This window comes from Schistocerca nitens, unplaced genomic scaffold (assembly GCF_023898315.1).
Source record: "Schistocerca nitens isolate TAMUIC-IGC-003100 unplaced genomic scaffold, iqSchNite1.1 HiC_scaffold_380, whole genome shotgun sequence".
NCBI classification, from domain to species: Eukaryota; Metazoa; Arthropoda; class Insecta; order Orthoptera; family Acrididae; genus Schistocerca; species Schistocerca nitens.
The window spans coordinates 1,981,641-1,997,812 of record NW_026045914.1 but is presented as its reverse complement, the minus strand read 5'-3'; the positions used below and the strand labels follow the sequence as shown (position 1 = coordinate 1,997,812).

The following is a 16,172-nucleotide window of genomic DNA, read 5'->3' as shown; positions in this document are numbered from 1 at the left end:
GTTCGAGTAACCAAGATTTTTGTGAGGTAAGTGATTTGTGAAACGTATAGTTTAATGTTAGACAGGGCCATTCTTTTGTAGGGATTATTGAAAGTCAGATTGCATTGCGCTAACAAAATATCGTGTGTCAGTTAAAGCACAGTCATGTATAATTTTTCAAAGGGGACGTTTCACTGTATATAATTCAGACACTCCGTAGAGCAGTTTTCAGTGGGTATGTATAAACACGTAATTTAGTTCGTGGGCAGGGTTATGAATTAAGTGAACTTGCTTACAAAGAATACATTTATTGCGCATTACAACAGTTAGATATCAGTTAGGTGAACTGTGAAGTTTAACATCTTGCAAAAAAGAAACATGCAACATTGGAGGAAATGAAGAGTGCACAATACACATTTAACACAGGTGATAGCATGTCGACGTCAATGGAACATTGCGCTGCCCTCGTCTTGGAAGCAAATTTTGCTCAGACGGATATCCTCGTTGCTTTATTCAGAATGTCTGCCTCTGGTTTAATATTTCACACATCGTTTTCAGTAATTATCGCCTGTTTCGGTCGACAGATAGCATCCACAGTCAGTGTCCTTCACACGAATCCGAAACATACATTTGGAGAACCACAGAGTCTGTGCTGTCCTCTGATCATCGTTTTTCACGCTTTAAAACACCGTCACAATGAAAACACACTGTTCCATCGCCACTGCCGGTGTAAAAGTACTCCTCTCCACTTAGCTCATACGCGTGATGCTTAGCAGGGAGGGACCACTCACTGAATGTGGTTAATCCAACCTCCCGCGTGCTGTATTAAGACCAAACTTTTCCCGGCACAATTTCGGCAGAACTGTATTGAGGCCTTTATTCTGGACAGGCATTTGGACGCATTTTCGCTCTGCACAGTTTACCTCCTACACCAACTGTATAAATACAGACGGGAAGGTTAAATGACCTTTATAGCTCTGCAGCTGCCGTGAGCTGGAACCACAACGCATACTGCTGCATCACGTGCAGCTGCAGTCGAATTGGAAAACTGATGACTCATAAGCAGCAGTATCATGCACGATACGACATTCTGATGCAACCTGAGACACAGATCAGGTCCAAAATACTCTTCTCGGTATCACGAAAGGTCCAGAAACAGAGAACAGCCGACTTGCACCGTGGGTGTTCTGACCTGTCTGCTGCAACTAGAGATCAGGCCGATCTTCCAGTTTGCAGCAATAGCTGTGCCGTGCCTGCTGGAGGCATCAATGCCGACCGGGCGGGATTAGCCGAGAGGTCTAGGGCGCTGAAGTCATGGGCTGTGCATCTGGTCCCGGCGGAGCTTCGAGTCCTCCCTCGGGCATGGGTGTGTGTGTTTGTCCTTAGGATAATTCAGATTGTGTCTAAGCTTAGGGACTGATGACCTTAGCAGTTAAGTCCCATTAGATTTCACACACATTTGAACATTTTGAACATCAATGCCAGGACGTGAGTTTACATTCCGGACCCTGGACCCTGTGTACACATTAATTTATGTTTTGGACGATTGGGATTTTAGATACACAGAGAGGCTTTCAAGGGACCATTGATGCAACTAGCAATCGACCACTAGTACTTTAATCGTCGTACTGACGAAGTATCCAAAATTGTTTCTCCTATGACGTGACGTACGTATTACGAGTGCGTCCACGTAGTATATTTAGTAAATTTCGTGCGTTTCTATGTTTAAGAGGGTCAATCTCGCGCTTTTGTAAATGTTATTTCATCCAGTCATCAGCGCAATAGTTGCTCACTGAACAGCCAGTAACGTTGCTCTTGAACGCAGCAGCGACCATTGATGATACATCACGAGTCTTGCACGTCACATGGGACACCTCAGGTGTCACTTATTCAGCCCATGGGCTCTGTTTCGCCGTCACAGAGGGTGAGTGGCGGGTAGTCACGCTGTCACGTCGCATGAGGTGAAGGGCCTATGTGGAGACTGGCAGCCTGGCCTCGCCCATTCACCCTGTGAGTGGACAGGTGGACGCGCCTTCAGCAGTGCCCGAGCAGGGGGAGCTGTTTATTGGTTATTGGGAGGTGTAATGTTAGGCGCGTTATGGAGCCCATTCGACAGATAGCGTTCAGGGCTGGAAATAAAGCCAATGTGCCCTCTGTATGTCTGCTAGGGCGTCCTCATCCGAGATCTGGAGGCGGCCTTGCCTATGGCTACAGAGCGTGCATGTTGCAATCGTCTGCAAGTTGTGGCTCACGTCAGCACCAGCGATGCCTGTCGCATGGATCCTGAAGCGATCCTCAGTTCGTGCAGCCATCTGGCGGGGATGGTGGAAACTGCTGGACTCGTGTGTGGGGTGCAAGCAGAGCTAGCAATTTGCAACATCGTTCCCAGAGCTGGTCGGTGTTCTTTGGTTTGGAGACGAGTGGGGGATCTCAACCAAATTCTTCGTCGACTCTGTGACGACCTTGGCTGCAGATTTCTAGACCTGCGTTATTGTGTGGGGATTTGTAGGACACTCCTTAACAGGTCAGTGTTGCACTACACAAAGGAAGCAGCTACTCGGACAGCAGAGTACATGTGGAGTTCGCATGAGGGTTTTTTAGCTAGATGGTAGGCTAAGGTCTCTGATGGACACTCGTCAGTCGATCCACAGAAAGGGAAGTCAAAAGGACTTCAGAAAAGAGCCATTTCGACTGTCACAATTTTATCAGTAAACTGTCGACGTATTCGTAATAAAGTTCCCAAATTTACTGCCCTCCAAGAGAGTTGTCGCCCTCAAATTATTCTCTGGACCGAGAGCTGGCTGAAACCCGAAGTGGAAAGCTCTGAGATATTTAGCGACTCGTGGAACGTATATCGTAAAGACAGATTATGGGCCATATGAGTGGGAGTGTTCATTTCAGTTGACAAAAATATTGTCTCTTTTGAGGTCGAAGCTGACTCTAACAGGGAAGTCAACTGGTCGCATATTACAGGTGTAGGTGAATCTAAATTCATTGTTGGACTTTTTAACGGCCGCCCGATTCCGCTTTGACAGTTCTAGAATGACTCAAAGAAAATCTACGATCTTTCATCCGTAAATACTCAGATCAAGCAACACTAGTTGGAGGCAACTTTAACCTGCCAAGTATAGGTTGGGATGTCTATGCATTCATTATGGGGGGTACAGAAGGACAGTCATGTGAAATACTTTGAATAGATTTTCTGAAAATTGTCTTGAGCTGCTAGCTAGGCAGCCCACAAGCGATGGAAATCCTTAGGCCTTGTAGCTGCAAATAGGCCGCACCTTATCGACAATGTCAGCATACAAACGGGGAGAAGCGGTTATGATTGTAGCAACTATGATAACGAAAGTTAACAAATGTCAAGAAGGCTAGAAGGGTGTTTCTGCTGGATAGAGCAGGTAAGCAGATAGTAAAATCTCACTTAGGCAGTGAATTGGCATCACTTAGTTACAGTAAGATGGATGTGGATGAATTGTGGGAAAAGTTTAAGCAGATTGCAAATTGTGATCTGAACTGGTGCCTGCCTAGTAAGTGGATAAAGGATGGAAAAGACCCACCATGGTTTAACAACGAAATTTGCCGGATGCTGATGGTTCAGATGGCTCTGAGCACTGTGGGACTTAACTTCTGAGGTCATCAGTCCCCTATAACTTAGAACTACTTAAACCTAACTAACCTAAGGACATCACACACGTCCATGCTCGATGCGGGATTCGAACCTGCGACCGTAGCGGTCGCGCGGTTCCGGACTGTAGCGCCTAGAACCGCTCGGCCACATCGGCCGGCCCGTATGCTGAGTAAGCAGAGGCTACTGCACCCTAGGTTTAGAAGGAGACACACAAATGATGACAAGTGCGTCTGTGAAAAGTTCTATGCGCTAAGCATACAACAGCTACCAACGTCACACCTTAGCGAAAGATCTGGCATAGAACCTGCTAAGCGGATCTAAGGCTTCCATTCAGTCCCTTATTGACCAGTCTGGTGTGGCAATTGAAGACAGTACAACGAAAGCCAAAGTTTTATATTTCACATTCAAAAAATCGTTCACACAAGAGGAGCATACGAACATACCGCCATTTGACCATCGGGCAGACTCACGAATGGACGACATAAAAATATCCATATCTGGCGTAGAGAAACAACTGAAAGATATGAAAGCAAATAAATCACCAGATCCGAGGGAATCCCAGTTCGATTTTACAAAGAGTACTCTACGGCATTGGCCTCTTACTTAGTTTGCATTTATCGTGAATCTCACACTCAGCTCAAAGTCCCAAGCGATTGGAGAAAAGCGCAGGTGACACGAAAAATTTCAGACCAATATCCCTAACTTCTGTTTGCTGCAGAATCCTTGAACATATTCTCAGTTCGAATATAATAAACTTTCTTGGGAGTAAGAAGCTTATGTCCACGAATCATAATTGTTTTGGAAAGCATCGCTCGCTCGAAACTAAGCTTACCCGTTTTTCACATGATATACTGTAAATAAGTGTAACAGGCAGCTTCCAAATTTCTAGATTTCATGGAAGCATTTGACACGGTGCCCCATTTCAGGCTGTTAACGAAGGTACGAGCATATAGAATAGGTTCACAGATACGTGGGTGGCTCGAAGACTTCTTAAGTAATAGAACCGAGTATGTTGTCCTCGACGGCGAGTGTCCATCAGAAACAAGGGTTTCGTCAGGAATGCCCCAGTGAAGTGTGATAGGACCGCTGTTGTCCTCTGTATACATAAATGATTTGGCGGACTGGGTGGGCAGCAATCTGCCGTTGTAGCTGACGATGCCGTGGCGTACGGTAAGGTGTCGAAGTTGAGTGACTGTAGGAAGAAACGAGACGACTGAGACAAAATTTCCAGTTGGTGTATGAATGGCAGCTAGCTCTAAATGTGAAAAAATGTTAGTTAATGCGGGTGAGTGGGAAGAACAAACCTGTAATGTTCGGATACAGTATTACTAGTGTCCTGATTCACAGAGTGAAGTCGTTTAAATATCTCGGCGTAACGTTGCAAAGCGATATGAGACGGAACGAGCATATAAGGACGGTGATAGGGAAGGCGAATGGTCGCCTTTCGTTTCTTGGAAGAATTTTAGCGAAGAGTGGTTCACCTGTAAAGGAGACCACATATAGGACGCTGGTCCGACCTGTGCTTGAGTACTGCTCTCGTGCTGGGTTCCTTACCAGGTCGGATTGAAGGGAGACATCGTAGCAGTTCAGAGGCGGGTGGCCAGAATTGTTACCGGTAGGCTCCAACATGATGTAAGTGTAACGAAGATGCTTAGGGAACGTAAATGGGAATCTCTGGAGGGAAAGCGACGTTCTTTTCGAAAGACACTATTGAGGAAATTTAGAGAACCGACATTTGAAGTCGACTGCCGAATAATTCCACTGCGCCAATATACATCGCGCGTAAGTTGCACGAAGATAAGATACAAGACATTAGGATTCAAACGAGGTATACAGACAGCCGTTTTTCCTCGCTCGATTTGCGAGTCGAACATGGGCGGAAATGACAAATAATGATACTGGGTACCCTCCGCCACACACCGTACGGAGACTTGCGGAGTATCTATGTAGATGTAGATGTACTTATGTTTAATATGTATCTGAAGCCTGTGAATCAGAAGGTGGAAAACACGAAGTGAACAAATAAATAAAAGTCATGTTTACAGAAAAGATATTTGTTGCTGGATTGTAATTTATACTACCACTATCAGTAATGAGATCTTCCATGTTTTCCAGTAATAGCGATAAACCGCAGCGTTCGTCGGTTGGTCTGTTCTTGAAGACATATTAATACTTTTCACTGCCACACAAGTCTCTTTTTACACTCGAAAGATCAAAGATGTCTCTGCTTCTGATCACGTGACCTTCCGCTCATTCCTGCTAAATTTGCTTGTAAACTCCTAGTTGTCGTATGTCAGTTTCTTGCAGGGCTGTCAGGCGTGGGGTACTGGGCGTCATGCATCAGACAACAGGTGATGGCATCAGGCGATAGGTTCCTATCTACTGTATGGTAGATAGTAAGGCAACACCTCATTCGCGCTCGCAAGTACAACGCGTTATAACCAATGGTGCAGCAACATAGGTGTAAATCAGGCGGAGAAGGAAATCATTCATGTCACTCCAAAGATTCAGAGCCACCTCGGAAATTTTGATTTAAAGGTGGCTCTGAGCACTATGGGACTTAACTTCTAAGGTCATCAGTCCCCTAGAGCTTAGAACTACTTAAACCTAACTAATCTAAGGACATCACACACATCCATGCCCCAGGCGGGATTCGAACCTGCGACCGTAGCGGTCACGCGATTCCAGACTGAAGCGCCTAGAACCGCACGGTCACACCGGCCGGCGATTTAATGACCACATGATCTGTAGTTTGTAAGATTTGAGATATAGATGCAAGCATCCATCTGTATCATATTTTTTATAGCACGATACCCAAGCAGTTTCTGGTTTTCTTGACGGCTAAAGGGGTGTGGCTGCTTTAGATAAACCATGTCTTTTTTTTTTTTTTCAACACACGCACAAATCGCTGTTGCAGTCAGTGTGTTGACGCTTTTCTGCTGTAAATACACGAGTAACGCCCTTACTGCCCAATCCGTCGCCGCAAACCCCACTATCACGCTAGGATACAGCCCTGCACTATTCTTTCCACTCGTGGGGGTTTCAGCATCCCTCCCTGCCTCCCACTCAAAACCTTGCACACAAAATAGCGCAATTGGGCTATGAGTTTACAGCTGTATTGCAAGCACTATCAAATTTAGATTGTATAGCGAAAGATCACGTGACTAGAAGTGAGGTCATCGTGGACGATAAATAGTATAAGAGGAGACTTCACAGCCACAACCGATCAGTCTTCTGTGGTAGTTGAAAGTGTCAACATGGATTCCTCCAAAGTGCTTAACATGCAAGGATTATTATGAAGGAGGACAAGACCAGCTGACGAACCCTTTGGTTTATGGTTATTAATGGTGAACCTGGACAATCTTGTTTCTGTCACTGGCAACATAAAGTACACTGAAAGTGGTACACTTGTCAGCAAGAGGGACTTAAATGTCATTAGCCACATTACAGAAACGTTTTGCGATAACATTATGGTAGTTACAACTGTGACAAAGCGGACTGTCAGGATCAATTAGAGAAGGGATAATCCTTAGTGTTAAAGAAAGACATGTATAGCTCATTTAGTTGTTATCTACGTAGTAAATTCTCCAAGTTAGTCACGCCAAGACATGGTGTCCAGGCGAGGCTACCACTTCTCCTACACGAAATACTGTGATCGAAAGAGGAATATTGGATAAGATCGGCAAGGAAGCCCTGGATACCATTTTGAATGAACACAAAAATCCTGTGGCTATACCATATGAAGTGGAATTAGCTGGCATTGAAATGTATATTTGAATAGAATATTGCAGCAGCTACGTGCAGACGATTATTACCTTTTGGATTTAGACATAACAAAAGATTTTACCAGGAATTCTAGATTATCAATATTGCGTCCAGTTTTTTAATTAGTTTGCTTCCTCCGCTCGTAGTTGAAGTATATCATTAAAAAGGAAAAGTAGTAAACTAATATAATTTAAAGATCGTTTACAAACGTAAAGTGTACGATGTGCGAGAATGTAAAATGTCATAATATATGCTAGTGCGAATTATTTCTGTGAGATTAAAAGCATTCTATACAGGGTGAGTCACTACCTATTGCCACCAAGAATAACTCCAAAAGTACGATAGGAACTGGAAAGCTTGTGGGACAAAAGCTGCATGGGACAACGGGGGCTATAAAATGACGCTAGGTTTTTGTTGCTAGTAGGTCGCTCAAGAGATATGAAAGTCAACTTTGTTTTTTTAAATGGGGTGCTATAGTTTGGTACTTATTTTCTGATACTGGCTATCGAGATGAATCCAATGGTGTGCAACAGTAAGGTCTTTGAAGGTCAATGAAGGTCATAAAGGTGGCATGAACGTCCATTTACAGAAGGTGTTCGAAGCGATGACCACTGGTATCAATGCAGTGCTGCAATCTTCTTATCATGGACTGAGCGGTATTTTCCTTATCACATCGGCACTTATCGAAGCACATGCTCTGACATTTCTCTGTCGCATATCTGCAGGTGTAGTTGGAACGTCTTTATGAAATACGTCTTTTACGAACCAGAGGCGTCAAGTCTGGTGAAAGAGCTGGCCACGACACATCTCCTCCGCATCCTATCCTAGGATTTGGGAATGGTCTCTGCAACTCATTTCTAGCCATAAGCCAAAGTGTGCCAGATACCAATCGTGTTGATACGACATTCCATTCCTTGTTCCTAAAGGTATTTCTTCCAATAAAAGACCTAATGTCTCTTGCAGGAATGTGGTGTACTTCCTACCATTAAGATTTCCTTCGATGAAACAGGGTCCAATAATTCTGTCCTCCAGAATCCCACACAACATACTCATCGACCACGGTTTTTGGTGTGCAACTTGCCGCAGCCAACATGGATTTTCAGTTGGCCAATAATGCATGTTATGCAGATAAACATTTCCATGGTTCGTGAATGTAGCCTCGTCACTAAAAAAAAATCAAATTAATAAATATATCATCCCTCTGAATCTGAAGCTGAGCCCATTGAGCTTATGCGTTGGTTTAAACCTTGACTGTTACTATGAGTTTGGTTTCCCGTGGTTATTGTGGTTATGCCGTGGTTCTTCCTCTTTCTACATGTGGCAGAAGTGGTGTGTATCGATATTCGCACCTTGTACTATCTTTGGTCTGGTGCTTATAGTTTCCGACTAGTCGATGTGCGGCAGTCGGTCGGTTGGTGTGGATCAGCCAGGAAATCTCAGTGCGGCGCAGCATGTCGGGGCCGCTGGCCATCTCTACGCAGTGTCGGAGTGTGCGGAAGTTGTTCCAGTTGCTACAGGGTTCGTGGCTCACTGACCCAGGACATCATAGTTAAGTGGTGATTTAATTACCGAAGTCTGACTGTTCACACTGAGCCGTTGGTTTTCATCGTTGGCTGCTGGGGGTATTCCCATGAGCAACAGCGAGTTTTCGAGTTGGCGAAAGTTTGGCCACCGTCTGGTGGAGTTTAACTGTATTTTGGTTATTTGAAGTCCAAGTGCACCAGCGGAATTTCCTGATTTGTGGCCATTAGCGTTCCGGTTACTTGCCCTGGTCGCTGACGTAAAATTCAGGCAGTATCCTCTCCTCACCATGTTGTCGCTGTCCAACTCGTGTGTGTAGTTTTGACAGCTTATGCGTACTGGCTTGTGGGTGGCTACGCCTTTTACGTTCGGCTTTGGAGTTCCTTGTGCACTGGTCGGGTGGAAATCAAGTCGTCTTGTCGGTGGGTCCGTTGACTGTCTCTTGGTCGGGTTGCCGGCGGATCGGATATATTTGGGCCGACTACCTGTCTCCCCTTTGCGAATGTTAATATTCCAAGTGCAGACCGACCCCCGGAAACGTCTGAGCGCCGCTGGCTGTACTGCCTTTTCTTATTGGTGTTTGATTGTGTATTTTAATGGCTTACAGGCGATGGTTTGAATATGTATGCTTTTAGTTGGGATTTAAATAATGGGCCTTCAGCCTCTTTGAAATTGAAAGTTCCTTACTTGTCAAGTCTTGCATGGTTTGGACCTTCAGCCACATTTAAAATATTTTTTTTGATAAAGCTTTGGGCGTTCTGCCTTTTGAAAATTTATTGTAGTTGTGTTTTTCAATAATGGGCCTTCAGCCGCTTTAAAATTTAAGTTCCTTACCTATTAATATGGTTTGAATATGTATGGTTTGAATATGTATGCTTTTAGTTGGGTTTTAAATAATGGGCCTTCAGCCTCTTTGAAATTGAAAGTTCCTTACTTGTCAAGTCTTGCATGGTTTGGACCTTCAGCCGCATTTAAAATATTTTTTTGGATAAAGCATTGGGCGTTCTGCCTTTTGAAAATTTATTGTAGTTGTGTTTTTCAATAATGGGCCTTCAGCCGCTTTAAAATTTAAGTTCCTTACCTGTTAAATTTTAGATTCTTTGGGCTTTCAACCTGTGTAAAATATTGTTTAAAGATAAAGCTTTGGGCCTTCTGCCTACTAAAAATTATTTTAGTTGTTTTAAGTAATCGGCATTCAGCCGTTTTTAAATTAAAGTTCTTGTCTTTCTATGATCAGACTGTGTGGGGCCTTCAGCCTAATTCAAGATATGTGTTCTTTTAAAAAAAGTATCTTAAATCATGGGCCTTCAGCCGTCTTTAAATTATACTTGTTTGCCTTTCGAGTGTTAGATTTGTTGGGCCTTCAGCCAAGTCATAGAACTTACTTACGTGAGGCCTTTTGCCTTCTAAATATTCTGTTCCGAGTCTGAATTTTAAGTCAATGGTTTTCAGCCGTTTTTAAATTTAAGTGCTTGTGCACTTAAGGCATAAAACAGTGTGGCCTATTCAGCCGATAACTAAGTTCAAAAAATTGTTGCTGTATTGTTTGGACCACTAGATAAAGTTACATGTGTTTGAGTGTAACTGACAACCCTCTTTTGGATCCTTTCCACAATTCCAACTACCTGTTCTGTCCTGCGGACTTAAGCAGGGTGTTTCACCCATCGGCAGAATTCAATGCGACGCATACAATCTGTACCAGTTAATTCTTCGAGGAGAATGGTATTTATGGCGATGTAGAACACGAACAACACTACTCTGGCTCATGCAAGATTCCCTTTCGATTTGACACGAACTGACCCAAGGATCTAGAACTACAGTGGCAAGAATACCAATTTCCGTTTCCTCGTTAGTAACTTTCCTTTGACAGATACGTTTCCGATACGTTAAAAATCCAGTTGTTCGCAATTAATCACACACATATTTAAATGTACGACATGCAGGGTGGGTATGAGGACGATATACTTCAGCGTATAAGTCTCTAGCTCTCACTGAATTTCGTTGGCATTTTCTATAAATGAGAAGCATATAGACTCGTTCTACGAAGGAATACATCATTCACATTCGCTTGATTCGACGATACTAGTCTCACCGTTCCTATCAGTGTTGTATTGCGAAACCGCCGAATGGTGTTTACATGTGAATGGTACTTTAGATTGATACGCCGTGTTCGGCGTATATTTAATATTTGCGCAATATACGACAGAGAATTGTCAGAGCATGCGCTTCGGTAAGTGCCAAAGTGATAAGGAACACCACTCAATCAATGATAAGAAAATTGTAGCACTGCATTGATACCAATGGTCATCACTTCGTACAGCTTCTGTAAATGGATGTTCATGCCACCTTTGTGACCTTCGTTGACCTTCAAAGACATTACTCTTAAACATCATTGGATTCATCTCGATAGCCGCTATCAGAAAATAAGTACCAAACTATAGCACCCCTTTTTGAAAAACAAAGTTGACTTTCATGTCTCTGACGCGACCCCACCTAGCAGCAAGACAACAACGTCGTAGTATAGCCCCCGTAGTCCCATGCAACATTTGTGCCACAAACTTTTCAGCTACTATCATACTTTCGGAATTATTCTAGGTGACAGTAGTTAGTGACTCACCCTGTTTAATTTCAAAATACTTCCCTACTCATTTATAAATATTTCATGGAGCTTATTCTCACAATTAAGTGATAGTTAGATTAGACAAGACCTGCGACGTCACGCCTTTCACTGTTGCATGGACGGCGAATCCTATTTTTTTTTTTAAAAAAAGGAAGAAAAGTTTAATTAGCAAAAACAGTCTGACAAGTAATATGAACAGGCAAACTGCTGTGCAGTGATTTATTTCTGTGGTGTCACCGCCAGACACCACACGTACTAGGTGGTAGCCTTTAAATCGGCCGCGGTCCGCTAGTATACGTCGGACCCGCGCGTCGCCACTATCAGTGATTGCAGACCGAGCGCCGCCACACGGCTGGTCTAGTCTAGAGACTCCCTAGCACTCGCCCAAGTTGTACAGCCGTCTTTACTAGCGAGGGTTCACTGTCTACATACACTCTCATTTGCAGAGACGACAGTTTAGCATAGCCTTCAGCTACGTCATTTGCTACGACCTAGCAAGGCGCCATATTCAGTTACTATGTCTTCTGAACAGATAATATTGTCACTCATGTACCGTCAAGAGCGACGTTCATCATTAATGGATTAAAGTTAAGTATGAAACTAATTACGTCCACTTTCTGAATTCTAATTCCTTGTCATGTACCAGACCTCACGTCAGTATAGTCCTTCCCTCCTCACGCCACCGAGCGAGGTGGCGCAGTGGTTAGCACACTGGACTCGCATTCGGGAGGACGACGGTTCAATCCCGTCTCCGGCCATCCTGATTTAGGTTGTCCGTGATTTCCCTAAATCGCTTCAGGCAAATGCCGGGATGGTTCCTTTGAAAGGGCACGGCCGATTTCCTTCCCCATCCTTCCCTCACCCGAGCTTGCGCTCTGTCTCTAATGACCTCGTTGTCGACGGGACGTTAAACACTAATCACCTCCTCCTCCTCGCGCCAGACTGCGTGAGCTAATACGCGTGCATTTCGGACTCCATTCGTAACACGGTGTTGGCTCTTCTGCCAACACAACAATTTCAACTCATCATTTTTGCAGTGCAGTCAGAGCAATGCCGAGTTACCCGTTGCCAAATAAGGAATAACTGTAGAGCCTAAACGAACATTTTGAGAGGGAATTAAGATCAAGTTTTGATTTACAGACTTTCATATAAATTCAGCAGCTGCAGTTTTCTAATAGGGACACATTTACATTACGTAACGGTTAACCATTGTGTAAGATAGATTGCTCATGATAAAGATCTCTTGAATTTTCAGGTGGACCATTATTTATATACAATCTAATTTACAGACAGTCAGGTGCGTTTTAAATTAATCAGAATGTCATACATATGAAAAGGAATTTGCAAGGATTTGTTTGTGTTCAGAAGTAAGATAGCAGTAGACGATTCTATAGCAGTATTTTAGAACACTTCTTTCAGATAGTTAGCAAGAGATTTGCTCTCTCTCTCTCTCTCTCTCTCTCTCTCTCTCTCTCTCTCTCTCTCTCTCTCCCTCTCTCTCTCTCACACACACACACACACACGCACACACACACACACACACACACACACACACACACACACACACACAGCAGTTTCCCTGTTAGGAAACAAAAGCATAAAAACACCAACTGTAGAGAATAGACAGGAGCTGAGAGGGAAAAGGACTTTGGAACATAGCGAAGTGGTATGTAAAATACGTGAATCCATGCCGTTTACAGTTAGATATAACGTGATGTGAAATAGAAAGAATGCAGCAAACCAGACTTCATTTACTAAAAGGTGTTTAATGATTATCATCCCACGAAGCATTTAGCTTTGAAGATAAGTTGATAAAATATTTACAACAATGAGGTTCCTTTTATTCTATGTAAGGTATTACAGATGTAATTACAGAGAGGTACATCTGAATAGCGATGAAGTGACGACCTCCTGTGTGTACTAAAAATTATGCAACGCTCTGAGGAATAGGCTTCCAGTTAAGCCACGCTTTATTATCAGGACTTTCAGGACTTCCCCGGCAGTCACTGAAAACTGGTAGTTGTGTTTCACTTCACTCTGAAATGAGTATCCCATTAAAAGGCTGAGACAGCTAATGGATGACACCGAATTTTCAAGTACCAAATAAACGTTTGTGGGAACCTTAAAGGCCTTCCCAGTAGAAGCTAACGGACCTTCTGTTGAGCTGGTGCCATATTGGCGACTCTTCAATGCACAGAACAGAAACCTGGACGCATTCACGAAAAGCTGGCGTGTGAGTATGTAGGAAACTTGATGCAGACTGTGATTGGTGCCTCGAGTTTATTGAGACTGCCATGGGAACATCTTGTCTCGATACTGGTCGCCGTGGAGTGATTCTCTGGAGTGGGATCGAAGTGGTTGGCAGCCTGTAACGTCGAATGACAGGGTGGAGCAACTTAATTTCTGCCCTTTATTGTGCTACTGTGGAAATGAGCCCACCATTAACATGGTGACAGTATGGAAAATTCAGTGCCATCAAAAACAGTATTGGGGGGGAAGAAGAAGAAAACTCCTGAGCACGGGCCTTCGAGGGGATGGAATTGTTTGATCTGAGGGCACTGAAAGTGAAGAGGTGACTGTGTTTCAGAGTGGGCACTCTGATTTAGCGTTCAGGGAACATTTCAGTCTGTCTCCTATTCAGTTTTGATTGAGTCTTGCATTCATCCAAAGATCTGCTGTCATTTTGTGACATTCTCAGCTTCCTTTCAGTGTCGTATGGTTCTTCTTTCAGTCCACTTTTCCGACTGTGTTCTTGTTACCTGACCTAGAACTGCAAAAACATAGCTTGGATATCACCCATTCAATTAAATTACTGCAGATAAAATTCACCATATGTACTCTGGGAGACAGGAAACGATCGATTTGGATGGGACAGCAGCTCTGTGCCAATGTCGAGTGACCGTTTCTCCTGCAGAACGATTACTGAGAAAACATCGCACATGATCCGTATTGTATTGTTCTCAGTGTCGCTTGTAAAGCCGCGGCCGGCTACAGAGAAATACGAAGATAAAAGCCACCAGATGTCTATCAACAGCCACGCGGCACCACGCAGCCTCAACTGCAAACTGACAAGTCATGTCGGCACACTTTCGCCTTCATGCACGACTGATTTCAGCATGGCAGGTAAAATGGTCAATTACTCGCTGCAAGTCTAATTGCTGAGCAGCGTCTTTATCGTACTAGGCCTGAAAATTCGGATTATTTGTGGAATCAAAGCACGGAATAAACAATTACTGTTACACGACTTTAATATTTGAAAGTCTTATATACTAGATAAATGCGACAACAGGGGATTACTTCATTGCATTTCTTACCATATTCATTCTTTCAAGAAGGACAGTGAACCAAGGTGCCCATGGAGAGCTTCTGTGAAGGTTGGAGCGCGGGACGGAGTGAAGGGAGGCAGAGCGACTGCGGAAGTAAGAAGACGGGTTCTGTGTGGGTAAGTCAGCCAGTAGGGGTCTTGCTACCGAAGTCAATGTTTCAGGTTGGAGTCAAAAACTCAGAGCACTGCATCAGACAGACGGCAAGTTTAAGAGGGGCACACAGTCTGCTCTATAGTGGAGAATTCGTCTGTGAGATTGTGTTAGCAATGGTTTCTTTAATTAACTTCCTATTTCTATCACGAAGCATGGATACTTATAATTTGCTTTTTAACGTTCTGTTCAATCCATTCCCTTTCCTGCAATTTATATATACTTGTTTGAACTGTGTGTTTACCAGACTGGAAAATTCTGTATGATTGAAAAGTGTATTTATGTAATAACAAAATTATGAAACACCAGACCTGCTCGGAGGCTTCGAAACGTAACAACATAATGCATTTGAAACTTACCCCACACCGTATCTTGCTGTTCCTGGCAACCAGGTCCTTCCTCAGTCCTTCAAGCAGAGCCTTGACAGCATGTTTGCTGGCGTGGTACATCGAGCACAATGGATCGAATGGCATGATGTGGCCAGCTATACTGGAAACAAGAAAAAGAAACAAACTTGTACTGCCTGTACTATATGGATACAGATTATACACTGTGTAGGTCGGCAAGATTTAACCACCAAACATGAATAATTTTGACAATTCGTATTTCACTTACTTAGTAGGGGATCGCATTTTTTAGGGGGCGGGAGCTATCGAAAAATTAATCGTTTCTTGGTTGATACTGGGTAGCCTCATACTAACATTTCTGTGGAGATGCAAACTGAAAGTGTAATTTTCTGACAGAAAGACGAAAGTGGGACTTCATGGTCCCTGTGATCGACATGGAACAAGGGCTGCTGGGAAGCCAGTTTCATGGATCTAAAAGGAGAATGCTGGTAGTTTACAGTCCAAGACTGTCGCCTCTTCGTGAGGCCAGTGGAAAAGAGCTTCTCGTGATTGGCTGTGGTCGCTTAGGAGGCTTAGGCAAGATGATGCTGAAAGCATGAGATTGCAGAGAGTGCCTTGAACAGCATTTTGTACGTGGAATGCCTGCCGCAAATGCGTGCTAACGGCCGAAAGAAGTTTTTATGAGAAGGCCAAGCCACATTCCTGCTAAAAGACACAGAAACGAATTTGGTTAGTTCAATTGCACATGGAGGAGGGGTCATAATATGTTCTAGAAGTTTCTATTGAGCTAAACATGAGCTGTAAGGGGTTGACTGATAGATTCTTGATGTGTA

At 43.7% G+C, this 16,172-nt stretch overlaps 1 protein-coding gene across 1 annotated transcript in view; it reads right to left on the bottom strand.

Moving 5' to 3' along the window:
- Nucleotides 1-16,172, bottom strand: part of LOC126230340 (dehydrogenase/reductase SDR family member 11-like) — a 71,558-nt gene that overhangs the window by 17,483 nt on the left and 37,903 nt on the right. Inside the window, exon 4 of the mRNA XM_049942398.1 lies at nucleotides 15,352-15,481. Coding sequence (XP_049798355.1) covers nucleotides 15,352-15,481 — 130 coding nt within the window. The remainder of the gene's footprint in view (nucleotides 1-15,351; nucleotides 15,482-16,172) is intronic.